Below are 16,388 nucleotides of genomic sequence, written 5' to 3'. Positions count from 1 at the left end.
GTTACAGATCTACCTAATAGTAACAGAATCCAAACCACATTTTACCAACTTGTTAACAAGGATAGTATGTGGAACCTTATCAAAAGCCTTACTGAAATCAAGATAAACCATGTCTACAGCATTTCCCTGACGCCACGAGGTAGTAATTCTCTCAAAAAAGAGAGATCAGGTTAGTCTGACATGACTTGTTCTTGAGATACCCATGCTGGCTCTTAGTAATCACAGCCATCCTTTCTAAACGTTCCAGGACTGTTTGATGATTTATTCTAAAACTTTTCCGTAAATAGACATCAAGCTGAAGGGTTGGTAGTTACATAGATCCTCCTTTTCCCCCTTCTTGAAGATGGGGAAAACATTTGCTCTCCTCCAATCTTCTGGCACCTCACCTGTTCTCCAAGAATTCTCAAAAATAACGGCCAGAGGCTTAGAAGGTGTATCCACAATTGGATACCTTGGATGCTGTTCATCTGTTCCTGAGGACTTTGTTTCATTTAAAGAAACTAGGTGTTTATGTACTATCCCTATGCAGCATGCTGATCCTAGGTTGCAACTCCCTGCCCTCATTATATATTCTGTTTTTGCCATGTTGAGCACCATTTCCCTCAGAAAAGAAGACTGAGGAAAAGTAGGAATTGAGCAGTTCTGCCCTCTCTTCATCAGCTGTTACAATTTCACTTTCCTGTCCCCGCAGAGGGCCTACTGTGTCCTTGCTCTTTTTTTTACTTTGAACATAAGAGAAGAACCCTTTTTTGTTGTTTTTAGCATCTTTTGCTAGCCTAAATTCATACTGAGCTTTCGCTTTCCTTACTCTTTCTCTACAAGCACTGGTTATTTGTTTATATTCACCCTTGTTTATAAGGCCCTCTTTCCATTTCCTAAACGAGTCTTTTCTATTTCTCAAGTCTTTAGAGAAATGTTATGGAGCCACCTTGGCTTCTTTGGGCTTCTCCCATGGGATTTTACCCAGCATAGTTCTAAGTTTGTTGAAGTTTGCCTTTCTGAAGTCCAATCTATATGTCTGACTATGTACAGCTTTTCCTTTCCCTAAGACTGTAAATTCCAAAATCACACGGTCACAACTGCCCATCTGTACATTAATAGCTGATAATTCATGTTCTAAAGCAGATTAAAAAACAAAGCAGTACGGCATAACCCTAATTTCCCCTTATCTACTCTGCGCACAATGGTTTGAAATTTGTGGTGCTGGCTTCTTTTATAACCAAAGAAGCCACAAGTGTCCTCGGCTTAGATAAAATTCGTTTATATTCTCAGCAGAGCCGACTCAAAACTTTAACACTGTCTGAAAGATGCACCATATTTCACTGGTAGAGAATGACACCACAATAGATACCTCTGTTTTTTTTAAACCAGAAATTATTTATTTACAAGGGAACATCCAAGGCAAAACTTGTAGAACTCAAATGACAAAACACTCACCACAACTTGTATTTGGGCCTAGCTCACTTCTAAGACCTGATTCATTGCCATGAATGTTGGAATAGCTTCTGCCATAAAGCATTGCTGAATCACAATGCCACAAAATGGCTGTAAAGCTGCTTGATGTCAATACTGTTGGCATGAAGCACTGCTGTCACTGAATGGCTCACGGCAAGCAAAGCCACCCACAGAAAAGACAGGGGTTTCTAGCTACTGAGGGAGTTACCACTTACGTAAAAAAAAAAATGACTTTGCAAATTAAAAAGAAAATCTTAAACAGACTTTTGAGGACTAAGCATATCCCAGTATGCTTGAAATGCTGAAAGCAGCTGATAGTTAAATAGGAGGAGGAAAACAGAGGGAAGGGGAACATAGCTTGCTTAAGCCCCGGAGTGCTTATAAAATCCTGGAAGGGCTAGTTCTCTGTAGTGTGAGGAAACTTGCAAATAATTTATGCCCTCCGTCCCTCATGAGCTGCAGCTTGTTCTGCCATAAAACTCAGTGCTGAAAAGTGCAATAAGATATAACACATCTAATGATCCCTCAGTTTCTTAGAGGATAATGGGGGATGAATCCTAGATTGCACATACCCGCAATGCTGCAAGGCAATCTGGAACACCCCTCAGCACATTACCAAATACCAACCTGGGGAACCACTCAGGTGGTGTATAGATTTGAGCCAGACTTAGTTCTTACCATAACAGTGAGATCCCATTCATCAGGGCAGACAAAGGTTGTGGTCAGACAACATGCTCACTGTGCTCTGATTGTGACTCTAATTTGATCCATTCTTGTAGCGTCCTGTGGAGGAACATTCAGATACCACCACATTACTTTCCTCACTGCATGTTCACCTCGTTGTGTACTGTCCAGACTTTTGCTGTACAACAACCATGGAATGTGCTTTTGCTGGGGTGGAGGGTTAGGTCTTGTCCCTTGTGCATGCACTTAAATGTATATATGAATCACCAGGCTCTGCCTGAGGGTCTCTTGGAGCTTCTTGCCAAATACCACTAACAAGTCCAAGGTTTCATCCCTATGCCAAGATATCTGTGAATGGCTGTCATTTTAAGATTTTCCTGCCACAGGAAGACTGCCACATGACACTGGTTCCAGATGAGGAACATGGTCTCGACAGGGAAGCCTGACTAGGGACTATTTTCAAAGCTGTCCCATCAACAACAAAAAAAAGAGAGAGAGAGAAGGGTAGTTTTCTTGGTGTTTACCCCTTGAAACCCCCCCAGGGGCTCCCGATCCCCCCCCAAGAAAGGCGCAGAAGTGCACAGGCATACATTAAAATCAAAGAGGTGGTTATGTACTTATGCACATATCACTAAAGGGTAAAAAAACTGGTGCCAAAAAGGAAGGTATGCTTCCCTTCCATTGTGGCTTGATTGCACAGCAATTAGACAGAAAGATCAGACATTGGGAAAGGCACAGAAGCTCTGTCTTTTACCGGTGTTGAGGAAGTCATGCCAGGAAAAGGGTGAGTATGGGAGGCTGACCAATAGATAATGGGAGGCAGATGTTGCTGTCTGATTGTGCATTTCAGATCTGGCAGGGATCAGCAATGATGCCAGATCAAATAGCTCATCTGATCACAACCGCAGTGTTAGTTTAATGCAGAAGTGGGCAAAATGTTCAAAGATCTGTGATTAGCTTTTTTCCAGCATTTTGGCAAAAGTCCATTTCAGCCTGGGCAGGGATCATGATGTGGGGTCAGACGGCATTTCACCCCATACGCCACTGTGTTTTCATTGGTTCAAATAACCCCCTCAGGATATTGTTATCTCCACAATAAACAAATACTAGCAAATATTTTCCCCCTTCAAGAGCTAATAACTTGAGGAAGGAATCTTGTTTTCAGTGTTTGAAACCATGTGGGGGGGGAAGGTAAAGCCTCCTCTCCCTCTGTACTTCCAATCAAAATCAAGTTCTCTTGTGGCTACAATTTTGCCCCCACAGATGGAAGAAAGGGACGGACACAAGGGTTTGGGTAAACTAAAAGCCACTTTCTTTATTTATTAAAGCACAACAAGGGCTATAAACATAACAAGCAGCATGACAGGGCCAGGGGACAAAACACCCCTCCCCTGCCGCATGACGGGCAAGCCACCCTGCCCCTAGGTACAGCCAAATGAATGGCTCGTACCCAGCTGGCATAGTAAAGGCCATGCCCTGGAGTTCCATCCCCAGCCGCGCAGCTGAAGGGAGGATCAATCCAAGCAAACCCAAGGCAGTCCGCTTCATCACTCAACCAGGCCACACAGCCCAGGAATGATTTAGTTAGACCCCATGCCCTATAACTGGGGTGCTAATGGTGCTCACCGAGCTGCATAACGGAAGTTAGGCACAAACCCTGCCAACCTGTAAAGTGACCAACCTACTTAACCAGCCACACCCCAGCCAAATCCACAATCCCTTCTGTAAGCAGTGTGAGGTAGGCGAAGAACACCTCTTCCACAAGCCAAACTGGAAGAGGTGAAAAAACTCCTACCCAGTCCCCAGAAAATAAGAGCAACCAGCTGTTGCCCACGCTGTACCAAGGGCGGGAGGGTGGGCCGAGCATGCAGCAAGGACTGCGAGCGTGAGTGGAGCTGACCGTTAAGGCATGCTAGCTCCACCCCCAGCTCACATGATGCCCTGCCCCTCTCTTCCTCCTTTTGAGGGAGCAAAACCGGCCCCCGTCGGCATGGCTGTTCAACCTGCTGCCGGGAGGGAGTCGCATATCTTTAAAATCTGGTCATGGATTTGTCAGCATCACAACTGGTTTGACCCTCAAACCTCAGCATTCTGAACCCAGCACTGCATTTCTGACTGTAAATAAAGCACAACATAAGAACATAAGAATGTTGAACCACGTCCTGTTCAACAAAGTCAGGTCTAGATTTTATTTGTTTGTTTGTTTAAAAAGACAACTCATGGTGAAATCAGATTCTGAGACCCTGGATACTTCTCATAATCTATAATCAGTAATAATTTCTAGACCGTCATCCCTAGTGGTTAACAGAGTTCATATGGAATACGCATGCATAAAATTGTTCTTACAAACACTGCACCCTGTGTAGAAACTTTAGAGTGCAGCCCTGTGCAGAATTATTCCATTCTAAGCCCATCAATTTCTGTTGAACTGAAAGAACTTCTCTTTGATATGGAAGGATTTAACATATGGTGTGATTTTGCAAACAAATGGGTTCTCGTGTGAAATGTCAGCTGGGAGGACAGGGTTATGTCAGAAAATTATTGTTTGGATGATGGCTTAGGTAAATATTATCATCAGCATATGTTCCTTGTCCATGAAAAGGGAACCAGCCTTGTAGTGACACCAAACGGCATTATAAAGCTGAAAGTGGAAAGGAAAGAGGGAGCAAAAACTATTTGGAGGGTGGATGATAAATAGTGTGTTCTGAGCTGTGCAGAATTTTAAACAACACACTGTTAGGCTTGTCTTCCATTCCCAATAAAGCATTGTCATTGGAGACCTGTTTATTGGCAGGATTCTATACTATAGAACATGCAACAATGACTAAGACCTGACCTGGATGGCCCAGGTTAGCCCAGACTCATCAGATCTCTGTAGCCAAGCAGGATCGATCCTGGTTAATACTTACATGGGAGACCACCAAGGAAGTCTAGAGCTGCTACACAGAGGTAAGGAATGCCACACCACTTCTGTTTGTCTCTTGCCTTGAAAACCCCATGAGGTCACTACAGTTCAACTGCGACTTGACAGCAGTTTCCACCACCACATTCACTGACCAAACCAGAGAGAAGCAAACTTTTTGACAGGAGTGCTGAAAGATGTCCATGTGCCAGCAAACGAAGTGGAGGATGGGGGTAAAGGTCTACTTGGCTGAAGAGACTTGGAGCCAGATGAGCCCTAGTGGCACTGTCAGTACAGGTCTGGGAGATCACAATAGGTACAAGTCATGCCTAATGACTATGCCCCCAGCCCCAGTAGGGTTGTTTGGGTGGAGAACTGGATCTCCATGCCAAGTAGAATGGCCCGACATTCTGTGTTTGGCATATGTACCACAGGTTGCTTGCCCCTGATCTAAACCTTCTTCAATTAGAATGGAAGACTACCAGGATGACTATAAAGCTGAAACTGCCGGAGGACATAGTGGTGGACACAGGAATAAACAGTTTTAAATGGGGATTAGATAGAGTCATGGAGGTTAAGTCTATCAATGGCTACTAGCCATGGTGACTGAGAGGAACCTTTACATCCAGAAGCACTATGCCTCTGAATCCCAGAGCCAGGAGATAACATCAGGGGAAGGCCTCAGGCTCTATGCCCGGTTGCTTGCCGTCCAGAGAAACTGGTTGGTTGTGAGACAAGGTGCTGGACTAGATGGACTATTGGTCTGATGCAGCGGAGCTCTTCTTATGTTCTTAACTCTTAGAAGTTTACTTCTTTACTTCTCTCACTGTAGTGGGAGATGTTGCTTTAGCATGCTTCTAGTCAAGTTCCATACTTTTAGTCAAGCTCCATGCTGTTATTCAGCCCCTCCACCACCTGAAGCCCCGTAACAGATGAAGGGACAGGACTAAGTAAAAACGTGGGTGGGGAGGGGGAGGTACTGCAGAGATGACTCCTGTTCAACAAAGACATTAAAGGTTGCAAAAGAGCGCTCCAGGTTAAAACCTGGCAACCATAGTTACCTGTACTTGTAGCATAAATACTGTTTATTACCTATGGGACACCGTTGTATATCACCATCTGCTTAAAAGCTGCTATAAATCAGGCTACCTATTATTGTCTGCTTAAAATGCTACAGTTCGTTTATTGTTATTTTCATGGCATGAAACTTACAGAGGCGGTTTGCCGTTGTCTTCTTCTGCGTTTCAATCCTGGACTTCCTTGGTGGTCTCCCATTCAAGTAGCAACCGGGGCTGACATTGCTTAACTTCCGAAATCCGTCAAGACACGGCTACGCTGGGCAGGATATCCAAGTCAGGGCTGCCATCTGGACCAGGGACAACTTGACACATCCAGCCAACACATCACTAAAATCTGCCCTGAACAAGTTTATTGGAAAGCAACAACAAGAACATATCTAATTTCTAAAGAGTGTCCTAAGACCAGAAGTCACAAACCCGAAATGGAAATCTAACGAAGGTTTGGAGTGTAAGAACTATGTTCCAAAAAGCCAGCTCCTGCCTGTCAGACCCCTTCCCCAACAAAGCCCTCAATTCAAATTCAAACGAGTGTCTAAAGAGAAGCGTCACATGGAACAACCGATAGATTCGCTCATGGGAGTATAAAAATTGTTAGGGTACTTGCACAACGAGATAGCATAGGGTAACTTGATTTCTAAAACGAGTCTATGAGCAGTTCTGCACCAAAGCCAGCAGGGAAAAACTCAGGCCACACATGCAATGTAAAAGCAGATCTTTGGAGTCTCCAGACTGAGAAGGGTAACCCGGAACTAAAGGCTGAAAACAGGATGAACTATGCAGTGTCAGAGTGAAGGAGCAGAATAGTCCTGTCCTTAAGCAATCCTCAGATGGAGAAGGAGAGACTTCTAATGGCAAATAGCAAATAGCAAGCCTTTATCGGCATAAAACAGGTTTAGCAGTAAAATAGCAATATAAATAATATAAAACCCTAGATTATAAAATACATAGGGAGCTAAAATACATAAAATAAGTAAAATATATACGAGTCGAGTTTAGCCAAATTAAATAATTAAAACAAATAAAATGTGGTCATTCCAGAACCATTCTCTGTCGTATTTCCATGGCCTGTTGGAGAAATCTAGCCACCATTAAAGTTACCTCAGCGCAAGTGTCATTTAAAAGTTTGTGGACTTTGCCTGAATCAGCACAGCCCAACATATCTGCTAAGATATCTTTCAAGACTTCTAATGTTAAGAAGAGCTATTTCTATACATGCAGAACTTTACTAGTGTTATTCATGTATGCATGTACACAGATGCGTATCAAAGTCAGGATATGAAAGAGTAGGCACCCTTTCCCAATGGCACAGTTAAACTCTATGAAAGGTGGAAAACACTGCAGAAAGTTGCTAAACAATACCATATGATTTATTAAGGTTAAAAAAAGGTAGTCCCCTGTGCAAGCACCAGTCATTTCCGACTCTGGGGTGACGTTGTTTTCACAACGTTTTCATGATAGACTTTTTACGGGGTGGTTTGCCATTGCCTTCCCCAGTCATCTACGCTTTCCCCCCCAGCAAGCTGGGAATTCATTTGACCAACCTCGGAAGGATGGAAGGCTGAGTCAACCTGGAGCCAGCTACCTGAACCCAGCTTTCGCTGGGATCGAACTCAGGTCGTGAGCAGGGAGCTCAGACTGCAGTTATTACTTTGTATTAATTGCCAGATTTATATCCTGCCTTTTTTGTCCTTATCTGTAAACCTTGGATCATGCCCGTTGAAGAAGGAGGAGGAGGAAGAAGCGGAGGAGGCGATTGGATTTATACCCTGCCCTTCACTCAGCGTCTCAGAGCGGTTTAAAATCTCCGTTCCTTTCCCCTCCCCACAACAGATACCCTGTGAGGTAGGTTGGGCTGAGAGAGCTCTTTTGAGAACGGCTCTTGAGAGAACAGCTCTAAGAGAACTTGTGACTGACCCAAGGCCACACCAGCAGCTGCATGTGAAGGAGTGGGGAATCAAACCCAGTTCTCCCAGAATAGAGACTGTAGCACCACCGTATTGTTTTAGCTTTTTAACATTAATTTATATTTATATTTGTATTTGTATTTATACTGTGAATTGATTTTACCTGTATTGTTATATCATGATATTACATCATGTTTTTGTAAGCCGCCCTGAGCCTGCCCCAGCGGGGAGGGTGGGATATAAATAAAAACTTATTATTATTATTATTAGAATCTGCACTCTTAACCAAATTGGCTTTAAGGCAGACCAAAGGGGATTCTGAAAAAAAACCAGTTTCTAGGAGAAACTTCTCTGTAGCTGGTCTTAAAACAATTTTGCTCAAAGTGTATGTTATATATTAATTTTCCATAGGCAGAAAAATTGGTATGAGCCAATGGACAGACAGTTGGACTTGATGCTTAGTTCTTAAGACCATTCCTGTGACCAGCAGATGAAGCAGCTCTCCTTCAGTTATTGTAACCCAGGAATAACTTTGTTTGATAGATTTCTGTCTATCATGTAGCTCTTAAAGGCACTAGAGCTATTCTCTGGGGCACGGGGGTGGGGGGGGAATTCAGATCCCAGACACAGATTCACTGAGGCAACATTCCTATTCTTTGTCTTAGTTTTCTTTTTAAACATGGTAATCATAATGCTCAACAGAATAGTTATGCAAATAACTATATCATTATTGAATAAACTCCAGCGTACAGTTTGCACACTAAGGTATATCATGTTATTATCCTAGGCAAGCTAACAACTAGTGGGCAAGTGTGTAACTATACAGAAAATATCTAGACCAACTAGCTACATTCTTCCTCCATCTCTACCAACACATGGAATGTGTACTTGCAATGCCCACAGGTAAATTATATTGGATTATTCTTACACTGGGCTAATCTACAGACTTTTTGGGATGTGGTCATATGAAGCTCTCACTCCAAGCACCACTGGGAGTAGCTGAAGATTCACCAACTTTTCTTCAGTATCTGATGTCACCTCAGGGCACTTGCTAATCTATGTTAGTCTTCAGCTCTTCTGTAGCTGTGGAAACCAGGTTCAAATATCCACTCTGCCCTGGGAGTAGAGCTGCCAACCACCAGGTGGTGGCTTGGGACCTTTGAGAATTGCAACTGATGTCCGAATGATAGAAATTAGTTCACCTGGAGAAAATGGTCACTTTAGAAGGCTGACTCTATGGCATTACACCCCATTCAAGTCATTCTCCTGTGCTCCTCAGGCTCTACCACTAAAATCTCCAGGTTCTTCCCAATCTGGAGCTGACAACTCTACCTGAGAGCCTAGGTTCAAATCCTAATTCCACCAGGAAAGCTTGCTAGGTAACACTGGACCAGCCATTCTTTCAGTCTAAAATACTTTACACAATTGTTGCTGTAAGGAAAAAATGGAAGATGGGAAAATGCTTTTGGTCCCCTACTAGGAGGAAAAGCAGGATACAAACATCTAAATAGATATGTGTGTAGCTCTTTTACTTCTTACTATCACAAGAAGGCTGCAAACCTTCTGCCCAGTCCTACAGGATACATTCCTTAGCCCCTTCACAGGTTTCCCTCTCAAGCAGACCAACGGCAGGGGAGGAAGCTTTCTTTTCCTAACTGTCCATCAATATATAAATGACAACTAATTGCTTTTTCATCACAGCAGCATCTGGCAACTGAGAATCAAAAAACTCCGCTCCGCTTGGCAGCTGCCTTTGTCTTACTGATTGGATTGACAGGGGACAGTTGGGGATATCTGACCCTTTGCAAGCAATAAAAAAGGAGCACAGCATGGTTTTTGATTATCTTGCCTTCTGATTTGTAAACCGCCCCCCCCCCCCCAAAAAAAAACCTGTTGGTGAATTGGGGAAAGGCAGGGTCATTTTATGTGACTGTGAAAATACTGCTAGGACCATCTAAACTTTGCATTGAATAATAACCACATAATATATGAAAAGGCCTTCTTTTCAGTCATTTAGAAACACAAGCTGCTGTTGTTCACACATTCATCTCCTATTTTGTTCTAAGTCCTATGCCATTATTGTAAATAACAGAATTTGTGCATGTAAGACACATTATCTCAAGCCAATGATATGGATAATTGAGTGCAGGAAAAAAAGAATCAGGAGCTAGCAAATCTTTCCAGCAGCCGAAGCAAGCTTCTCTTTTTCCTTGTCAGTTGACAATGCTTCGCATCATAACACTGCCACAAGAGTTACCACATCGTTTCTGGCACCTCTCGCCCTTGCTATGATTTATTGCTCCCACTTTGTGTATCAGTAGAGAGTGCCACATGTGATCCTCTCAGTATGTGCACCTGCTATTTTGAATAAATACAGCATCACACTTATTACCCAGCTTTAGTACACACAGTCAGAAACCCAGACGACTGAGGATACACATGCAGGTTTGTCAGAGCTGGAAAATGAACACATTGCTCTGCTCACACAGAATGGTGAACACATGTATCAAGAGGATCAGGCATAGTACACAGAATGCCAGAATTATGCCAGGGAAGATCACTGCGCTGGTGTGAAAGTGAAAAATCCAACAGGGGAAGTTTCTCTTGCCACGGAGCTGCAATGGTGGGTAAACTGACACCTGCTGAATTCCTTCCCTTTAAGACACAGGAGATTTCATTAGGAAAGGAGGTGATGAAGGCAATTTTACCTGGACGGAAAAGTCAGTTTTGAGCCCAAAGAGCATTTCAGTGGCATTAGCTTTTGCCAACAAAATTTCCCAGGGTACAAACGTTCATGTATCAAACGCTCACTTCACGGATACAAACAGAGCAAAGGTTAATCCGCCCTTATATCCGGAGAAGTTGGAAGGGGAGTTGCCAGCAAAGGCCAATTGAAGTCAGGATGAAGAGGCACAATGCAAAACATAATCGCCTTGGTTCAAGCTGAGAGAGATGGACAAAGGTGGGAAATGCTGAAAATTTGCATCTTCAATGGGATGAGAATTCTATGTCCCTATTCAGCACTGGGGGGATCCATTGCCTTTAACTTGTTAATGAATTCCAGTTCAGTAGTATCACATTAGAATACCTCTTTGAAGCTGCTCCCACCTTCTGACCCCCTTACAGAGGTTGATGGACCTTCATTCTATTTGTATGTGATTGAGTTTTGACTGACAAAAGCTTCTACCCTGGAAAATTTTGTTGGTCTTTAAGGTTCTACTAGACCAGATTTTGTTCTACTACTACAGACTAACATGGCTACCCACCTGATGTTATCTTTTGCCAGTATTCTACATACCATGCGGGGTTAACACCCACCAGCATCACCATTTTCAAGGCAATTCTCTTGTGCAAATTCCATTTTTCTATTGATGTCGCCAAACAAATTACTCCCGTTAGTAGCAGATGAAAGTCTTTGAAATAAGCAGACGCCACCTAAAAACCAAAAGTTGCTTTGTTAGCTAAATGTGTGTGTTTTAAACTATCATGAAATCCAGGGTGCAGAAGCCTGTGCAATTTGTGTAGGAAAAGCCTTTTGAAAACTTAATGTATAAAACGGATTAGCAAAATAAAGATGCATAACCAATGCTGTAATCCTCCTGTTTGCTCTTAAAAATCACTTGGATCTGGAATAGCCTGAGGGATACAACTAATGATAAACTTGGAGAGTAAGAAAATGTAAATATAGCTTTGTGAAATCACAGTTTTATTTTCCCTGTTTTGTTGTTAAAATATGGGTTATCATCCCACGGTGGGTTTACAAAATCAATTATGAATGGAAAAGGTTGCCACATGGTGATTTCCCCCTCTACTTAGTCTTTCATGCTGAAATCTTTTGAAGACACCCACACAAGGCTTACGGTCAAGCAAAGAATGAGGACATCATAGGGGTTACCAGCATAAATACCAAATTGACATGGCTATCAAGACTTGGGGGCATTCCTGCCACAAGCAGGAGGACTTGCTGCCCTACATATGGAATAGCCCAGGAGTCACCCAACTGCCATCTGTGAGCTGCATGAGGCTATTTTACAGTTAATCTGCTGCTTGTGGAGGAATTATGGTCCAGCAAATCTTGTGGCTCAAATTAATTTACCTCAGTGATACCCCATCATCTCCAGCTGAGACCCAGAGTGGTTTATATTATTCTCCTTTCCTTTGTTTTACTCTCACAAATATTCTGTTAGGTAAATTAGGCTGAGTGGGTGTGATTGGCCCAATGTTACCCATGACAGAGTGGGGAGTCAAACTTGGGTTTCCCAGATCCTAGTTTCACACTCTTAACCACAACACTGCTCTGGTTGTCTAATATTAACGTGGTGGAGCCTCCACCAGCGGTGGGTACAGCAAAAGGCCACCAGCTGGAAAACCTGGCAGAAGAGCCTCCACAGCTGACATGCTCCACGGTACTGTACAAGACTGACATTGAGGGGGTAGGAGCCCTAAACAGAAGGGCAGGGCCAATGCACATCTTCAAATGCTGGATTATGAGGACCGGCAGATGGAGAAGTTAAGTTGCACCATCTATGTGCACAAAGGCTGGTGATCAGAAGGAAGAGAGAAGAGGAGATATGAAGGCGAGTTCTGGAATCCAGAGAAAACTATACCAACCCCAGGTCCCTAGATCATGAAAAGGAAATGCCAGGTGGCAACTATCCCATGAAGACTACTAGAACTTCCAGGAAGAATCTCAAGCCTTCACAACATGATTATTATACATGATTCAAGATTATTGTATATGATTCAACAAGTGGGTAAAGCTTGGCTATTTCTGGCATGGAGTCAGGCCTGCAATCATGCCCGGTGGTAGAAAGTACCATCAAGTCACAGCCAACTTATGGCAACCCGAAGGGTTTTCAAGGCAAGAGACAAATGGAGGTGGTTTACCATTGTCTCTGCGTAGCCTGGGGCTATCCAGGACAGAGCACTCCAGCTTATCACTAATAAACTATGCTGTTACTGGCTAAAACTGCAAACCTAGGCAGAGATAAACCCTTCTAATTCTACTAACTTCAATGCATTAAGAAGGGTATAACTCTGCTTTGGTTTGCACTGTTAGTAAAAAGAAGACAAAAGCATCCTAAGATCCAGGGACTGCATAAGTAATACAAGGCAGAGTAGTACTTTCTAATGCTTGCTTAATGTATTTATTTAGTGCACATGTAGGCTGTCTCTGCAGGGATGCTAAAAGCGTCTCACAATAAAAAGACAATTAAAAATTCACCAGGGTAATGGCCAAATAAAAGAAGCAAAATAAAAATAAACACTGAAAACCAACACCCCCCCGGTGATAAAACCATGTCAATTTAGCAATTGTAAAACTATCAAAATGCCACAGCAGCATAAAGCAATACTAAAAGCTCCTCATAAATGTTCCTATATTGACAGGCAGGAACAAGGGGATAAAACTCTAAAACAGATAGGACAAATTCTCCATTCAGAGTTTGGGTACATAAGTGTTTTTTAGTCAAATAAAAGGCTTGACTTGTGTTTTATTTCCAACAAAGGTCACCATTGGTTTAGGACACAGTTGTGTGGAGGTGGTATTTAAAAGGAAGTTTCAGCACTGAAGAATAATAAGGAAAATTCACCACATGGTGATCTTTCCTGTCATATGTTTTTAAATCCATCCTAATGTTCATAGCATAAAGAGACTGAGATTACTGATTCCAATTTGATCTCCTAGGTCTTCAGGAAATTAATGATAAATAGGAGTACACGCATGCCTTAATAGTATGAGGAAGCTGAAACCACTGAATACATCTTACATATTTACACTACAGTGAAAACCCCCACCCCAAACAATTTAGACAGTGCTGTGCTCTGTCTTAGTGGGACAAAACTGGTTTACGGGGAAGATTCACTAGTTTATGTGGTATGCATGCTGCATTGTTTAGCATTCATCATACAGGGATTTTTTTCGACCAGAAAAAAACTCTACCTCTCCATATTTACCAGAAGTCCTGGGGAATGGTCTGAAGTACACAATGCAGCAATGTTACTGAAGCTAAGTAGGTCTGGTCTTGGTTAGTGCCTAGATGGGAGAAAACCTGGGAACCTGCATATGCCTCAATGAACTGGATAGAAATTCATCTAAAAGTAGTATTATTTGATGTTACATAGTCAAGGCATATAGAAATGTGGTCACTGTGATCAGTCTTTAAGGAGCTCTCATATTCCCAGTTAGATTCACTTTTTGAGAGTCTCATATGCAGTTGGTCACAGAAGTGAGTACACCCCCTCACATTTTGTAAATATTCAAGTATATCTTTTCATGTGACAACACTGAAGAAATGACACTGGGCTACAATGTAATGACCACTGCCTTGTTAAAGAAGCTGAGGGTAAAGGTGATGGACTGGCCAAGCATGTCTCCAGACCTAAACCTTATTGAACATCTGTGGGGCATCCTGAAATGGAAGGTGGAGGTGCGCAAGGTCTCTAACATCCACCAGCTACGTGACGTCGTCATGGAGGAGTGGAAGAGGACTCCAGTGGCAGCCTGCGAAACTCTGGTGAACTCTATGCCCAAGAGGAAAAATAATGCTGGAAAATAATGCAGTGCTGGAAAATAATGGTGGCCACACAAAATATTGACACTTTGGGCCCCATTTGGACATTATCACTTAGGGTGTACTCACTTTTGTTGCCGCAGTTTAGACATTAATGGCTGTGTGTTGCGTAATTTTGAGGGGACAGCACATTTACACTGTTATACAAGCTGTAGACTCACTACTTTACATTGTAGCCAAGTGTCATTTCTTCAGTGTTGTCACATGAAAAGATATACTTGAATATTTACAAAATGTGAGGGGGCGTACTCACTTCTGTGACATACTGTAACTATGTGGCTAAGCATCCAAGACCATGACAAGAGCTTACCTGGGCAATGGCAGAAATCCTCTCAGGGCATGTCCCATAAATGGTGGTAGTAATATGACCTTAAATTGCAAATGGCATCAATATCCTTAAGAATATTCTCATGGACTAGCTCTGGGAGGCATTGTGGATATGATGGCATTGTATCACTTCAAGCAAAAAATCCACAAGTCACAGCACTCTGCTCTAGGAATCCTAGAGCAGAGTGACATCACTGCCAGGTCTTCCTTGAAAGTGATGTAATGTCATTGCATCAATGGCAGTTTTGTTTGTTTGTTTTGTTTTGTTTTTGCTATTGCAGGCTGCTGGAGTGGCAACAGGCAACCTGAGCTGGGAGCTGTAGATCTCCTGGCCCCAGTGGGTAAATGGCATTCCTAGTTTCAAGGCCTTGTAGTGTTAGCATTTATAGAAATTGTGCATTGTATACAAGTATTCCATGTTTGGAATATCAAACGTATAAACAAACAGGACAGCAGAATGGAAAGAAATAGGAACCTACCTCTTTGGAAGCCATAATTCCAAACATTGGAAACATTAAGGCAGGGAGTAGAGCGGAAACAGCCAGGGGCAATGCTTCGGTGAGCCAAAAGATTGCCACCACAAACAATGTGTATGCACATTCTGCTTCCTAGAAAACACAAAGGTAATTAAAAGCCAAATTAGATTTATATTAAAGAGAACACTAGAAATCGAGAGAGAGAGAGAACTCCCAATCAATATAATAATGTTTTACTGTACTATTGTAATGTCTAGTGGGAGGAGCCACAATTTTAGATTGGAATCTGGAGCAACAATCCTGAATGTGGCATCCATAGATGCCATTATACCTGCCAGTGTGTTTCTTCATGCATACTTACCTCTTGCATCTTGAAGATAAAGCCCAATGAATCTTGAATGGAAGGGGGCAGGGAAAACACGAAGCTTTGGGTTGATCCAAACCAGAGAACTGACAAGCAAAGCACTGAGTACATCCTGGGTAGGTGCATCACAACCATGCACTCTCAGAACAGACTTTTATATCGCTCTGAGTTAGCTAACATCTTGTGGCCTCTTGCATGTATACATTCTGTTGCCCATTCTTTGTTAACAACATCTCATCCCCAAATCGAACAGCCAATCTTGTTCACAAGGCAGTTGTTCTGTGACTCTTCTCTCCCACCCACTGTTGCCTGCCCACTCTCTGTGGCATTCAGAAGAGAAAGTAGGAAGCAGAGGGGGGGATGGTAAAGAGACAAGGAATGAAGGTGGTAATGCAACTAGGCAGCAAGGGCTGGTCCCACTGGGAGTTTTTCCTCAGATGCCATGGCAGCTGTCACTTTCCTGTTACTCCCTCCCTCCCTCCTCCCCTCAGCCTCATCCCAGGACAGATTGGCCACTGAAGAAACTGCTAGCCAGAGGCTGTTGCTAGGCAACCAAGGTTGCTTCTGTCAGTAATGGGAGAGGCCTCAGCTGAATAGAATGCCATAGAGTCCACCCTCCAAAGCA

The 16,388-nt window shown here is 42.9% G+C and overlaps 1 protein-coding gene across 1 annotated transcript in view; it reads right to left on the bottom strand.

Moving 5' to 3' along the window:
• The window catches only part of SLC13A1 (solute carrier family 13 member 1), an 87,167-nt gene that overhangs the window by 52,318 nt on the left and 18,461 nt on the right, over positions 1-16,388 (bottom strand). Inside the window, exons 2-3 of the mRNA XM_060244547.1 lie at positions 15,403-15,531; positions 11,323-11,459 (exon numbers count right to left, since the gene is read on the bottom strand). Of these exons, the coding sequence (XP_060100530.1) occupies positions 11,323-11,459; positions 15,403-15,531 (266 nt within the window). The remainder of the gene's footprint in view (positions 1-11,322; positions 11,460-15,402; positions 15,532-16,388) is intronic.

This window comes from Heteronotia binoei, chromosome 8, assembly GCF_032191835.1.
Source record: "Heteronotia binoei isolate CCM8104 ecotype False Entrance Well chromosome 8, APGP_CSIRO_Hbin_v1, whole genome shotgun sequence".
Lineage (NCBI taxonomy): Eukaryota > Metazoa > Chordata > Lepidosauria > Squamata > Gekkonidae > Heteronotia > Heteronotia binoei.
Note: the sequence above shows the minus strand (reverse complement) of the source record. Positions and strands in the feature narration are given on the sequence as shown.